A 16,229-nucleotide genomic window follows, 5' to 3' on the forward strand; every position below is an offset into this window, starting at 1 on the left:
TTGTGAGGATAAGCAGCTATAGAAAATGGATGCTTGGATGGATAATCAGTCCCAATCTGTTCAATAATGGTCATATCTTTAAAATCAAGTCATTTGTTGAAATTGCAACTGCTTGCATAGTTGCGTCATCATGACTCCATCCAAGACTCCATCATGACAAATGGAGACATCATATTCCAGCCATGTGAACTCAATTTAGAGAGCTTGAATTAATCCCCGTGCTCCTACCTGAATATGTATGAATATAATCGAAAGTAAACTTGATACTGCAGATGTCCAACAGCCAACTCCCCCTTTCTATTATGCAACTCAAACATCTACATGGACTTCAAATATTTATTCTCTTAAAAAGGTTCAATAAAATTGATTATTTGTTGAGAAAAGCTGTTATACCCTTGAATTTCATCAACCGCTGCGTAAAAAAATAAACGGCATGGACTGCCCTTAACCCCTGAGGGAAATTTTGAGGGAAAGCCCAACTCGGGCTTTTTGGTGTTTTTGATATGATATCAAAAGAAAAGCATACACAAACACTAGGAAACTACAATATTGCATAGATGGTCAAAACATCTTGCCTTCTAAATGCTTGTAAACAGGAGGTCGAGAGATACACCCTATTGGTATCAAATTTAGCCCACGTCAGACTTATTTACTGCCATTAAAAATTGGAAATATTGTCATTTTTGGACATATTGTTTTTTCATGCATTTCCCCTGATTTTTGCATTATTCCTTTCAACGACGCGAGCAACGGATGGTGCTAGCGGCTAATTTATGACATTTCAATGACTTGATTGGCTTAGCCCTGAAGTCTTCAAAAGTCACAATACTCTAATCATTACTGATAAAATATTACTATTTCAATGTATATTTTTATGAAACAGCCTGGTTACTTTTGCTATTATCACATTTTTACTATTTTTGTCTATAAAGGGGGACGTAGGTGACCCTGTAAAATGTACCGTATTTTCCGGACTATAAGCTTCACCAGTATATAAGCACAGCAACAAAAATTAAGCAAAAACACATATTTTGTCACGGATAAGCCACACCAGACTATAAGCCGCAGGTTATAGCATCAGATATTTTCGCAGAAAGATGGTATATAGAAGGTTTGTTTTTACGTTTTTATTTTAAACTTTTTTTTTTTTATTTGCCTGCTCACAGCAACATCCTATCTTTAACAAACTGAACATACCTGTATTTTTAGCACCAACATATTTATAGAAAATGGATGGTTCAACAAAACTCAGACAGAATACTGCACTTATACTACTTATATAGAGTCTTATATATGTCTTATATATATGATATATATATATATATATATATATATATATATATATATATATATATATATATATATATATATATATACAGTATATATATATATATATATATATATATATATATATATATATATATATATATATATATATATATATATATATACAGTATATATATATATATATATATATATATATATATATATATATATATATAAATTATTGTTTCAATATCACATCAAACTGGTATTACAATAGGGGTGAGTAGACTTTTTACACATACTGGCTGACAGTTGCTATCTTTGCAAAACAATGACATTATCATTAATGATGTGTAAAGTTTTTTTTTTTTTTTTTTTTTGCCAAAGTGTTTTCGCTCACTCCCTTCTGTCAACGTAACAACTGTCACACTTAATTGTGTTTGGTTCCCTTAGGGCCACTGAAGGGAAATTCTATCAGAAGTAATCATTGTTTGACATAGTTAATTCAGCAAGACTGTAGCGTCTTATGTGAGAGACATTTGAACTCATGACATTTTGACGGACTCATCGTCTCAATTATCCTTAGGGGGACGACCGCATGAAGCTGCCGAGTCCCAACGATAGCAAGTTCTTCCAGAGTCTCCTGGATGAAGAGGAGCTGGAGGAGTTGATGGATGCTGAGGAGTATGTGGTGCCTCACTCCCTCAATATTCCACCTCTGACGTACACTTCACAAACACGCATGGACCCCAGCAAGGTAATGTCATTCCAAGAGATGACCATTATCAAGCCATTGAGCTCAACTGTTTGCTCCTGCATATAAGCAGCAGCAGTAAAAATTGAGCAAAAAAGATTTTTATTTATTTTTTTGTCACGGATAAGCAGCACCCGACAATAAACAGCAGGCCGTAACATCAGATATTTATGCAGAAAGATGATACTGTATTTGAAAGTTAAAAAAATATATCTAATCATATATGTAGCAATTATACACAGTGCAAACATTTATACATCTTATTCAATTTATACATATTTTTAATAGTATATTTTAAAACTCTTCTTGACGAGTTGATCGTTTGAATCAGGTGCGTCGGGGGAGGGTTGCAAAAAAAAAAACATGCTGGATTACTGCCCTTGGTGACCCCCCCCCCCCCACACACACACACACACACACACACACACACACACACACGCACACACACACGCACACACTCAGAGGGACTGCATAAGTTTGAGGTTTTGGACAAAAAGTCAGAGGGACCAGACTTAGATTGTTCAGACATGTCCGGAGGAGAGATAGTGAATAAATAGGATATATAGTGGATGCTGAATTTTGAAATGCCAGGCAGGAGGTCAAGAAAAAGGCCAAAGAGGAGGTTTATAGATGTTGTGAAAGAGTACATGAAGGACTGAGAGAGGAGGAAGCAGGAGACAGGCTTTGATGGAGGCAATTGATTCACTGTGGCCACCCCTGAAGGGAAAAGCCGAAAGGAGAAGAAAACTTTGAAACTTTTGATTAAAAACTGCCTGGTTGCAGCAACATCATGCCTTCAACACGGACTGAATATTCCAGCATGTTTAGAAATAAGAGCAGCACCAACTTATTTTCAAAATAACACAGACACACTCAGATTGTTAGAATACTGCACCAATGCAACAATAACACGCCAGCTGGCAAGCCTACCAGAGGTTATCGGGTTCTATCATCTTCCTTTTCAACTTTTATGCCAAATACTTTCAAAATAAAACACTGAAATCCAGTGACTGTAAATATTTCACTGTGCCCCAAGGAATCTGAGCTGCTGTTGAGTTTGTTTTCTCAACAGCTGCTTTCACAGAATGGTGGCTAGTAAGAAAAAAAGACAAACAAACAAAAAAACAAAACAAAACAAAACAGATACACCACCTTGGACTTAAAAGTGTGAGGAAAAAAAGAAGAAGAAGAAGCTGCTTCTGTGTACTCCAAGATAGCAAAAGATGTTAATTCCATGTTGAATTATGGGCAAAATGGTTGACATTTGGCAAAGGTTGACAATCTGTGAAATACACGTGTTACTAATATTAACTATTACTATTATTCATTTCTTATGTGTCTAATCTACAAAGGTTTGAATTTGGGAATGTTTAAATGAGACAAATGTGAGAAAATGATCATACCCGTCTACGAAAAATTTATTAAATGTAATTTTTTTTTACAGCTTTAAAACGTACATGATAATTGTAAAATTTAAAAAATGGCTACTTTGCAGATTTCGCCTATTACAGGTTAGTTTTAGAACATAACCCCCGTGATAAACAGGGGACCACTGGAGTCAAAATTCCAATCTGAGAAAAATGTATAACGTGTATTGTGAGGGTTTCTACAGCCATAAAACATGTATCTTTTTTTTAAAAAATAAATATGGCAACTTTGCAAATTTTATTTTCAGAACATAACCCCCCACGATAAACGAGAGTCCAATGTAGTCTGAAATTTACTGTAATTTGATATAGACAAATTCTCAAGTGAAATATGCATTTTTTTACTGCATATTTGTACAATCATTTTCCACACGCATGTTAAGTTTTTCATTTAAATGTGAAGATGAAATTAAAGAGGCGAAGGTAAAAATGAGAACTTGAGCAGGGAGTGATGTGGTCAAAGCAGCTACAGACGTTGTAGATCTCAGCATGAGCATGGTAGTTTCATCAAAAAGCTGCAGGCGGACCACAAGGAGCCAAGGATATAACATTCCTCGGATTTAACCGTTTGGTTAGTGTGGCGCAGTCTCAACGCTGACTGCCTCATGTATAATTTTTAAATTGTTGCAGATTTGCCTCAGTCTATGAAGATGTTCTCATGTTGTACAGTAGTGTTACGGGTGACTGAAGCAGGATAGAAATAGTGAGGAAAATGGACCTCCGAGCTCTATAATCCAACGCAGGCATCAACATCGCTCGATCTTTGACTTTGTGCTCTGCCGTACAATGTAAACAAGTCGCCTTCATGTTATTTGGGTTTACTTGTCTCCAAAGCTCGTTTTGTTTTCTATCTTCTTTCTCCTTTGGATCCAAAACCAGTTTTGCTGCCAGGATCCCAATTTTAGCAGGCAGGACACGATGGCCACCCTCCCGAGAGTGATCTCAGTTCCGCCCACGAGCGGCGCCTGCCCGCTCTCCCAGGACCTGGCCTCGGGAGGGCCGACTGCCGGTGGATTTGTCCGTGCCAAGCAGGAGGATCCCCGATGTAACGGCACTTTAAGGAAGCAGGCCTCCCCAAGATCAAGCGTCCTTGTGGCTGGATCAGCACTTTCCACAGGACAAGGTAAAACCAGAATGGTATTAAGAACTTGAAGAGACTGCGGAGAATGCTGATATTGTATAGCAAGATGTGTGGGGTTCCATTTTAACTGTGTGTTTGCATCGTTTTGATTAGAATAGTGTAAGTTAGTTTTTGTTATTGTTTTTTTTTTTTTCAATAGGTGGGCGGGAGGACTGCAGTGGCCAACGTTACAGTGCAGACCCAACTGGTCTTCTAGCAGAACGTGGAGCCAAGGGGGAAAAGGATCAGGACCCATACACGACTATCATGAGGGAGAAGAAGAGCTCAGGTTACTTTGAGAATAATAATAAAAGTCAATAATCAACACATTTGTGAAATTAGATAAATATCGTGAGGCTTATCAGAGGAGCAGCAAGTTGGGGAGGGGGCATTTGAAAAACTGAAACAAGAAATGTGATTCGTTTTCACAAAGGCGGGCTTATGTCATAGAGTTATTGGTAAATAGCAATTTTCAACAAAGATGTCCATTATAGGATTTGTACATAAACAACCTTGGCTTTCATTTCTCAGCAGCCAAAAGCCTTAAATTGTAATCAAAGAGTATGAAAATAAAAGATTAGTAAATTATGCTTACCGCTGAAAGGTGAGCGTGCCAAAACTTTAAACCCCTGGGGGAAATTTTGACCCAACACGGGTTTTTAGATGTTTTTCTTCTATGATTTCAAAGGAAAAGCATCCAAAAAAAAATAAAACACTAGGAGGAAATATTCAATGGATTGTCAAAATGTGTAAACTTTAAATATGCCGTCATACTGTCTCTTCTAAATACTTGCAAAAGGGAGGTCGAGACCTTAATTGCAGATTTCAAATTTAGCCCAGGTGGGGCAAATTTACTGCTATTAAAAATTGGACGTATTGAAAACCCAAAATTTTATCATGCATTTTCCCCCCATATTCCTTTCAAATGGGAATGGGAAAATGTTGTGTTAAGACCCTAAAATCACCGAGGGTCGCTCATGGACAACTTATGATATTTGCAAGTCTTAGTTTCAATGACTTCATTGAGTGGCTTAGCCTGACTCCCATAGTGCAAAGTTCTTGCTATGCATTGTGGGGCATTGTAGTTGACAAAAGATTTCGATCCAAGATGTAAATGTTGCAGGAAAGATTTTATTTTGCTGCAGGGAAGCGTTTTATTTCATACAACATACAACATTATCTTGACATATTCCCTATAGGGCTGATGGCACTGAACATTTTGAGGGGTTGAAAGTAAAAATATGTTTATATTTGACGATGTTATGACCTTTTCAAACGCAGCCCAAATTGGGTGATAATAAGGCCAGGTTAGTGAAAATTCCCCGGACACCCAGGGCTTTAACACATTTTTCTCAAAACTTTTTTGAACCGAGGTACTCCAATTCGTTTCAGCCCTAGATTGTTACAGTCATAAATATTCGGCATAAGATCCAACAAAAGAAGAATTTAACTTAACTTAAATTTAAAAGAATTGAACTTTTATTATGCCTTAAAGCAAAAATGTATAAAAGAGACCCAAAGCCAATGTAAATCCTCTTGCAGAATACAGCCCTGTCGAGGAAAACCCCTTCATTACCCGTCGCAGAAACGGAGAAGCCCATGCAGCGGTTGATGGAGGAGGCTGCCACACTCTGCACGTGAGCGGGGCCGCCTCTGCTTCGGTGACGCCCGGTGGCCACTCCACTCACAGGAACGACGAGTATGTCAACGAGCCACTTTACCTGAATACCTTTCTTAACGCCGGGGACAAGAACGGATTAGCTTCTACCGTCTCCTTCTCTGTCCCGGGGACCTCCGCTGCCCAAACGGTATCACAGACAGTCAACAAATCCGCATCAATCCATGCCGTCCCTTCCTCGGCATACGTGCTAGCCCCAGGTCACCTCGCCCACCCGGCGTATCCATCGCATACCCTGCATCCGGGGCATTCGGGACATGCTATGCACTCGGGCATTACCGGCGGCACCATCATGTTGGATAAGAAAGGCAAGAAGGCTGCTTTTGACAATCCCGAATACTGGCAACACAGTCTCCCCCCCAAAACCTCCCTGCACAATCCGGAGTACCTGCAGGACTGCAGCACGCGCTTCTTTTACAGGCAGAATGGACGCATCCGCCCCGCCGTTGCCGAGAACCAGGAATACTTGTCGGAGGCGGCTATGAAAGCCGGCAATGTGTTACCGCCCCCGCCCTACAGACAAAGGAACACTGTGGTGTAGTCACCCATCTGTAGCACTCCGGAGTAAGTCCTGGCGAAGAGTGAACCTTGAGCTACTCTCACATTACCAGACATTCTCAAACTGAGGTCTTCTTGAACCCGTCGTGAACGACTGTGTGATTTCACCCTTGCTCAAAGACTCAGCATGTACTGGCAGCGCCATCGACTCCGTTTTTCTTTTCTTTCACGCAGTCCCTATGCTCCGTTTTATTTTTCAAAAGAAACTTCTCCCGTTGATACTGCGCCAGGTCTAGAGACACAAAAGTAATCAGTATTTAAGACTATACATTCGTAATGAAGGGGGAAATGATCCAAAAATATTAGATAGCATAAAAAGAGGATTATTGCCATGACTGATCCATTATACTTTTTATTTCATAAGCATAAGCTAATAATCCCTGCCGCCCTTTTGGAATACTTCCCGCAGAGTTGAACATGCTCGTGGCAGGAAGCACACATTGGCATTGCTCGTGCGGAGCCCGTGAAAGTGATGCAAGCCCACAGAGATGTCGTGACTTGCCAGCAAAAGGCTGCAGTGATGCTAAAGCACAGATGTTGCAAATCCGCACACCTTTTGAACATGTTCTTGCACCAGTAATGGAATTCAATTATTTATCACATGCAGTATTGTTCTTTAAACACGCCGCCAGCCTTGACACGCCAATACACATGCCACGGCCTAAAAAATGGGCCGATATCGCTCAGATGAAATGCAGAGTTTTTATACACTGGTGCAGGTGCTTGTACGCAGAAAGATTGAAAATGAAATACGTCAGTGCAATTTTGTTGGAAAGTTCTCTGAAGGTCTGCTGGAGAGCATCTAACGGATGACAGTGATCCCTTGCTACTTTGCGCTTCACTTATCCCACCTTAGCGCATCGTGGATTTTTTTTTTTTTTTTTACATTAAAAAAAACAAAAAACGACAAATACGCCAGTGCAATTTTGTTGGAAAGTTCTCTGAAGGTCTGGTGGATAGCATCTAACGGATGACAGTGATCCCTTGCTACTTTGCGCTTCACATATCCCACCTTAGCGCATCGTGGATTTTTTTTTTCATTAAAAAAAAAACAACAACAACAGCAACAAAAGCTATATTATGGAGAGACGCACTGAACGTTCCCTGCATGCCAGTCAGACAAGTTAACGGTAAAAGCAGATGCCACAGGCACTCGAATTACTGCGGTACACAAATTTAGTTAAATCTTACATTTTTAAAACTTATACAGTAACTGTACTGTTATCCCTTGCCGTTTCCATTCCGTGTCTGTAGTCGGGATCAGCGAGAGCCTCGTATTAGCGGTGCCCGGAAGTCAAATTAAAGTGAAGCCTGTAGCTGACCAAACATGATACCAAGCAGAGTTTACACTTGAAATTCCAATTTATTACAAGAGAAATCTAGGTAAGAGATTTACAATGCTCACTGCCACGCTGGTCTCCCTTCACATCTGCCTAACTGTGTGTGTGAGTTTCGAGGGGGATGGGCATTTCTAAAAGACGTGTGATTCGGTCAGGCTCCCTCCCTGGTCTAGAGAACACTAACCAAGGACTCAAAATCCCACAGACAAACCTCCAAAATTTTCCGTACAAAAAAAAGTCCAAGTACATATTTCATGAGGTCTACCAATCATTATATCCAAATCGTGCACCGCACATTTTAGACTATCCATTTTTTGTTTTTGTATTTTTACATGGTTTGGCTGATCCTGCGGCTTACACGTTATGTGTTTTATTCTTATGAATTTCTGGCACTCGTGTCTGTGCATAATAAATATTTAGGTGAAAGTTGTTGAGAAATATCATAATGCTCCGTAATGCATCCCACTGGAAAGAAAAGCCAATTTTATGGAAGAGAAAACCAATGGGGGGGTTGGGGCTTTTATGCAGCAAAGTGGCTTTTAGCTTTTGGAATGCTACTTCATCCACTTTGCCGTGTTGTTCTGAGGGGGAAATTGTGTTCCCCGATATTTCCAGCACTCACAAACCTTGGGCGGCTGGAAAGAGGTTGTAATCTCACAGCGAGTACGAGGCTAACGTATTAGCATTCTACAAACGTTACCTCACCAATGCATCAATGTTTTGAAAGCTCGCAGTAAGATGGTGCAACAACTCCCAAGTGTTGACCACAAGTGTCATTTTTTTCTCTCTTTTACTTTTCAGGTGTAGAAATATGTGTAGAAAATCCTTCTGTTGAAGAAGTATAAGTAGAAGACTCACAGTGAATGCAAATGGGAAAAAAAAGTTGTTCAATCCGAAAGCCTATCAAAATACCACTGTGGTACGGAAAATGATAAAGACGATTGTTTAATGTGACGTCCGACTGAGTCGCATCAGTATTTTACAGCAGGGGTCCCCAAACTGAAAAAAAAAAAAAAAATTAAATACATTGATAAAATGAATAATATAACTGAATAAGAAATGTGAATCATTTCAATACAAAACGATAATTCAATGCAAAACCTTTTTATATGCTAATATATACCAAAAGGTAAATACCTGGCACAAATGAAAATGCTAACAAGCTAAATACATACAAGTCAGCACTATAAAACATGCTGAAGATAAGAACTAACATTAGCTAGCATGTTACCCTTATTCACAAGTAAAATAATTCAGTTCCCCAAATTTATTTTTTCGGGTGCAGTCCTTGCGGCCCGTGCCAGTTGATCCACAGACCGGTACAAGGCCACAGACCTGTGGTTGGGGACCTCTGTTTTGCAGCATCTCTCTACTCATCCACTAAATCACTTTTATGGAACTTTTTTTATGCTCCTCTATGTATATAACACTGTATTTTCATTTCGAGCAAGGAGACTATATGTATAGAAGTCCACGGGGAGGGATTTATCAGCTCAGGCATAGAGTATTCAAAATAAATTATGGTCAATATAGTAAACCGTTTATTTTAAACATGTAAATTGCCAAAGAAAGAAGGTTTTCATATTTAACCAGCATTCTGACGTGTCAAGGCTAGAGGGTTGCATTCCCATAAGGATTAAAACAAAGAAACTTGATGAATTCAGGAAGACATTCTTCAAACATTTATTACTATTCTTATGTTATTATTAGAATAATTCTTATGATCCATTCATCCATTTTCTAGAGCCGCTTATCCTCAGGTGGGTCGCAGGATTGCTGGTGCCTAAGCCAGCTGACTTGGGGCAGTAGGCGGAGATAACCTGAACTGATTGCCAGCCAATCACGGGGCACACAGAGACAAACGACCATTCACACACCCAATCACGTCTAACAATTTACTGTGTCCAATACACCTGTCATGCATGTTTTTGGAATGTGCGAGGAAGTCGAAATGCCTGTAGAGAACGCACGCGGGCTTGGGGAGAACATGCAAACTCAAGGTCAGAGCAGGGTGGATTTGAACTCGGGTCCCTGAACTGTGAGGGGGATGTGCTAAGTGTTGCATCACCAAGCCCCCTATTATTATTATTATTATTATTATTATTATTATTATTATTATTATTATTATTATTATTATTATTATATTTATTATTATTATATTTATTATTATTATTATTATTATTATTATTATTATTATTATTATTATTATTATTGGTTCTAATTCAGCATCAAGGTCAATTTAGTTGAAGATGAATTTTAGTGGCCGTATCATATTGATATTGGATTACTAGTAAACATAACCTTTAAAATTAATCCTCTCACCTTTGGTATGTTTCTACTCACAATGGATTTTTTTTTTTAATGTTCTGGAAAAGGTGTCAAGTATGTGTATGGAAACCCTTGAAATGAAACAAATGATCTCAGTCAGTCTAACTCGGTGCTTCTTAATTATCCCCCCCCCCCCCCCCAACTTGGTGCGCTGACTATAAATAAGATTATTATCTCTAAAAATTGTATAAGTATACCTATATAAATGTATAAGTATATCCTTTTTAACATTAACAAAGGAAAAAGGAATATAAATCAACTTTCAGCAACTCTTAATTTTGACAGCATTTCAACAGGTTACAGCTTATTCTAAAATAGAAAAAAAATAACCAAGTGCATCAAAGTGCCTGAGATTAAAAAAAAAAAAAAAAAAATGAAAATCCTTATTATCTTGCATTCGCACATGACAAAAAGCATTTTCCCTGGGGTCATCCACGCCCCCTCCCAGTTTCACCTTGTGCCCCCCCCCCCCAAGGAGCCCGCCCACGATTTGCGAAGCACTGCTCTAACGCAACCTGATCTTGGATAGTTAATCTCCTGAAGTGGGAAAGTGTGACAATGTATTTCTTATTTCTGTGGTTTGATCATTCATATCGCAAGGACAGTCTTTTTTTTTTTTTTTCTTCACAAAGACATGGAAATGGTCTAAATGGCAGAAGTGGAAATGCACGTTCTACTACTGTGAGAAGGTCACTCAATATCACTCAGCTAAGAATTGTTGCTGCCAGTGCACCATGAGACTTAAAATGAACCAGTGACTTCTTTTTTACTCGCACATTCTTTGTGTATGTAATATAGTGTATCCAAAGTGTGTGTGCCTGCCACACATTTCTAAAGTGTGCATTAATACTACACTATTGCAAAGGGGACATTTGACCAAGCACATTTTTATAATGTAATTACTGTATTGTGCTGGTGTAAAATTCAGCTGTATTTTTGTTACAACTACCGTATTTCTCCAAGTAGTCAGTCTACCCTCCATTTTTTTAACCTGTGAGAGTTTTACAAAAACACAATTGTACGTTGACCCTCAACTTTAGAGGTTACATACAGTAGATCATGGCTGTACAATCATACCACATGATGTGTTTTTTCAAAATGACACAATTCCGGTACTTGTTGATGCATTTCTTCATCATATATTGCAGGGGTTCTCAAACCTTTAGGAGGCAGGGACCCCTTTTAGAAAGTAAATTTAACAAGGACCCCCATTGCAAATCTTTGCGGAAAAAAAAAAAAACATTTATGCCAAACACACGTGCCCTTTTTATTCATCAATAGATTCAATTTGACAACAAGTATATTTGGTACTTTTCTGCTATACTGAAGTTTAGAAAATAAAAATTGCAATTCGCATGCCTCCTTATAACAAACCGGGTCAATTTCCTCCAAACAGGTTTCTGTCAGTTTGTTTGAAATGGAGGTCTTCGGAGATGATTTGCTAAACAACTTACTTGGGATATTCTTTACCCAACTGAGACTGTTGTGAAATCAGAGCATGGAACGTTGCCCTATGCTGTTTCTCGTCCCACCTGCCGACATCCATGCCGAATCGTTCAAGCGTAGCTCCAAGGGCTGGAGACAAGTCAAGCTTCTTTTCCTTTTCATAATGTGTCAAAATCAGACGAAAAATCCATGTAGCGTCATTGTTGACAGCAAAGAGCAATTGGGCGACGTTTGATGTTTGTGATCAATTTAAGCCTTGTAAATGACATTATATTACTTATTTCGCATTGGAATTAATGTTATTCAAACACAGATATGTTGAAAAACATTGGTCCACGTACTCTAAGAAATACGGTAATCACCAAATTTTCAGATCATGTGTCGATCGCTAATCGTTAAATTTAAAATGCATTAGTGGTACTTTCTTAGGTGGCAGCTCTAACTTTGATCTTTTTTCAAGCTGACTTTATTGTTGTCTCTTTGTTGCATCAGCGTGATGGTTACGCAGGACCTCTTTTCTGTAAATAGCTATACAGTACATATATACTGTATATATATATACTATATATATTACGTGAGCGTAATTTGAGAAATTTTGAAAATGCTTGCAGGGTCTTTTTGTTTGCCCATCATCCCCCTGTGATTATGGGATCGTACTTTCAGCACAACGGTGAACTGTGACCTCCGCTCTCACTCACGTTATTGCAGTTGTTTTATATTATCATTACTATAAATTACAATATTATTATTGTTATTATTAAGTGTATAGTATATTCACATTTCTTTCACTTTGTTTCCTTCATCTCTTCGATGCTTGGCACTGTTTCCAGATACACTTGCAATACTAACAGATATTTAAATACAGTACTTGACAATTTTACTCTATAATCTGATAACTGAGATTTTATTTCTTGCTTGGGTAATTTAATATGAATTTGCACTGGCTGGGTCATTGTTTATTTTCAGGTGTGAGTAAATGTGGCTTCAATGCGGATTTCTGTAGCAATATAATGCCACAACCCCAAGGGACAATTAATGATCCTGTTGAAAAAAAGGGAAACTTTGTACTGATGGAATTTGAACTTTCAAATATTCTATTGAAAACTACCGTTTGAGATTCAAGGATAATATAGAGGATTTACTGATGGGTGTTTCTCATTGCACTACAGCGAAACATTTTGGAAGTTTACTTCAAGTTTGTATTTTTTTTTTTTTGTCATCATCATCTTGACCTTGCTTGGTATTTTATACATGAGTCACAAGTGAGAAGAAGCTGAATGAGTGGTGCGGTACAAATTGGGGCTCCGAGGTTTACTGAGCTCATCATTCGTTTGAGAGTCACAAAATGAGTTATAAATTTACAGTCTGCACTGCATCAGCAGGGTTATAATTTCAAGACCGTTTCATGGATGCACAATTTTCCAATCAGAATGAAGCACAACCTGCGTTGTAAATAGAGGCTGTGTGTGAAGAAATGAAAGGCTTGTCGTGCTCTTACGATAGCTAATGACTACTGAGATTATAGTTTGGGTTCGATTTAATGTATTGGTCTGATATTACAGGCTTACTACTGTTGATACTACTTTTATTTGAAAATGTCGGAATATTTGCACAGGTTATTTTAGCAGCAAACCCATCCTAATGTAAGATATACGACATGTCCATTCATAGCTCATTACAGTTCACCATCATTTACAATACGTCATTTGCATAGAACTCAATAATGAAGACTGTCAATAATTGTTTTTCACGTAAAAAAAAAAAAAAATCATAATGATAGTTACTGGGAACTAGTTTATAGAACAGCAACTGTTTCATTGCTACATTTCCATTAAAATGGCATTTAAAGATGTATCCCTCTGTTTTGTTACATGAATCTGTCAAAAATATATTTTTAAGTCAAAATAAATAAAGGTCAGTGACTATTTGAAGACATATTTTGCTCATGTCATTTATTGGCAAAAAAGGTTACCGATCATTGTTGTGACAGAGTTGTCTATCGGGGCCGGACTGGATTCGCCGTGTGACTGTACTGGGATTGCTTTTGCAATTCTGTTAGTTCTGGTGGACCTGGTACAAGGACCATGAAGGGAGGACAGATAAATAAATATAAAATAAATCATGAACTCTCTCAAATTTTCAGTTGCCATTATTAATACTGTTTTGGGGTATTTGCCCAGACTCTTAACAACAGTAACTCAATTTTCTGTCTTTCTTTGTACAAAACAAGCAATTTTTTGTGTATTGCTTGTTTAAAACAACCAATTTCAGGCCGTTTTGAGCAAAGAATTATAAGAATGTTGGGTCAAATTGAGAATTACAGCAAGTTGGGTCAAATTGACCCAAGTATTGCCTCTGCCCTTTTTTGACCCTTTGGGTTAGGCCGTTTTGAGCAAAGAGAAACAGGAAAGTTTGCAGATGGACTGACTTTGCCTGGTAGCTTGGCGTGACATCATCTCAATTTGCATATTCAATTCAAATCCAAAGGATCAGATCCACGAATCCAAAGGAGAAATTCATGCAAAGATGTGAAGTGGCGAGGTCGTAGTTGTGCAACAGGATTGTGTTGAAAATAGCTTGCACTCTCAAGTTTTCAATAGGTAAACTCAACACAATTTCATCGTATTCATACAAAATCTATTCAAACTCAACACAGTTTCGAGTCATACTCATACGAATTGTTAACTGCGCATATTTCTTTTTGACGGTGATCTTACTGCATGGTAGGTCAGCATTTCCGCATCTGCGGTTTTTGAAAATGGAATCTCGGTCTGATAAGCTCATAATACCACAAGTAAGACACAAACAGTGAAAAACCACAACAAAAACCACAACACAGAAAACCAGGATATCCCCAGCTTTGTATTGAAAGTTTCTTTCAAATGGGCGACAATAGCTCATTCTTTCTTCGTCCTTTTCTTGATGGGATCTGAGGAAAAAAATAAGTTGACTTCAGCTCTTGATGTTTTTTGAGTGCCCTTCACCACCACCATATCTCAAATGTCGGTCCATTTTTGTGTAATTCTAGCCGCATGGTTGGTGTAGCCCTAGCCTGCGGGCACAGTATGACATATACTGAATTCATCCTGTCCATATGAAACCCGGCTGCTGACATGCTCATTCAGTCACTTTGCTACTACTGGGCAGAGTCTGCCTTTTATTTGAACCTAGCGTGGAATCACAATGTGCACAACGCACTTCAAAACAAATTGGAAAACTAACCGCTGCATAACGGTTTTTACGATTTGATCCCGGAATCATCGCAGCAAATTCAATAATAGGAGCTTTCGCCTCTGCTGAATGACTTCATACACAAGGTGATAAAATGTGATCAGAACAAGCCATTTCTCCAACTATTACACATCAAACCCTCTTGACAAAGCAGCTAGATTTTTATCGGAGGTGAAGAATGATGGGCACTGTTGAATGCAAATGATCCCAAGTGTCTCTGGGCGAATCGATAGTCTGACGCTTCTACGCACAAGCCGGGGCTCACTTTGACAGTACATCAATCTTTGACGCGACACCTCGAGTGCTGCAAAATGCATTTTAATTTGAACACATTTGCATAGACAAACATTCCGGTATGTATTGATGTTATTGTTTTTAAACGTGGTCCGCGGCACTTCCAAATTTAGATTTCTATGACTTCAACGATCACCTTTGAAGAGTTGACTGTAGGCTGTTTGTTTCTCTCAAGTTTGTCACAACAAGAAAATTGCCACAAGTTTTTGGAGTAAAGCTTTACAAAAGTAATATAATTACTGTAATGCATTAATTTTCGCTGTAATGCAGCAGTGTAATACATTACACACGAATAAAAAGTAACGTTTTACTCGGTACAAATGAGAATAACGCAATACATTACAGTACATTTTTTAATCTGAAAGTAGTGTTTTTTTTCCCCAAATTCGCCAAAAACTCCATGAGATCAGAGAAGAAAATTCCAGGGCAAAAGGTTTACTTCCTGTTATGAGTATCTACTACAGCAGAAGAGTATAATAGCTAGGTGCACTGTGTGGGCAACTTAGTGGCCAAGTAGCACTAGTAATTTGTCAAACCATTTAGGGCGGAGCCATAATGACGTGAGGATTGAGAATGGGGATAAAACAAAGCGGGCAAAATGATCATTCTCTCGCTCAGGGATGCCACTTCCACCTCAAGAGGTTAGGGGACTCGTGACCAAGTATGTCATACGTAGAAGACATGCTGCCGCTTTCCACAGAGGATTTGCCAGCTTTTCGAAATTTTGTCAGCGAGATCCCTGTCGCAACAACCAATAATCACAAGGTAAGCTCATTCTCATTGTATA

General features: G+C 38.5%; 1 protein-coding gene across 3 annotated transcripts in view; it reads left to right on the top strand.

The window, feature by feature from the left end:
* The window catches only part of erbb4b (erb-b2 receptor tyrosine kinase 4b), a 198,319-nt gene extending 184,467 nt beyond the window's left edge, over positions 1-13,852 (top strand). For all 3 annotated transcript variants that reach the window (XM_088414941.1, XM_088414940.1, XM_088414942.1), the window contains exons 25-28: positions 1,853-2,023; positions 4,327-4,570; positions 4,728-4,856; positions 6,110-13,852. In XM_088414941.1, coding sequence (XP_088271067.1) covers positions 1,853-2,023; positions 4,327-4,570; positions 4,728-4,856; positions 6,110-6,786 — 1,221 coding nt within the window. In that variant the 3' untranslated portion in view covers positions 6,787-13,852. The remainder of the gene's footprint in view (positions 1-1,852; positions 2,024-4,326; positions 4,571-4,727; positions 4,857-6,109) is intronic.
* Positions 13,853-16,229: the final 2,377 nt, after the last annotated feature.

This window comes from Hippichthys cyanospilos, chromosome 5 (genome assembly GCF_059441005.1).
Source record: "Hippichthys cyanospilos isolate Australia breed blue-spotted pipefish chromosome 5, RoL_Hcya_1.0, whole genome shotgun sequence".
Taxonomy (NCBI): domain Eukaryota; kingdom Metazoa; phylum Chordata; class Actinopteri; order Syngnathiformes; family Syngnathidae; genus Hippichthys; species Hippichthys cyanospilos.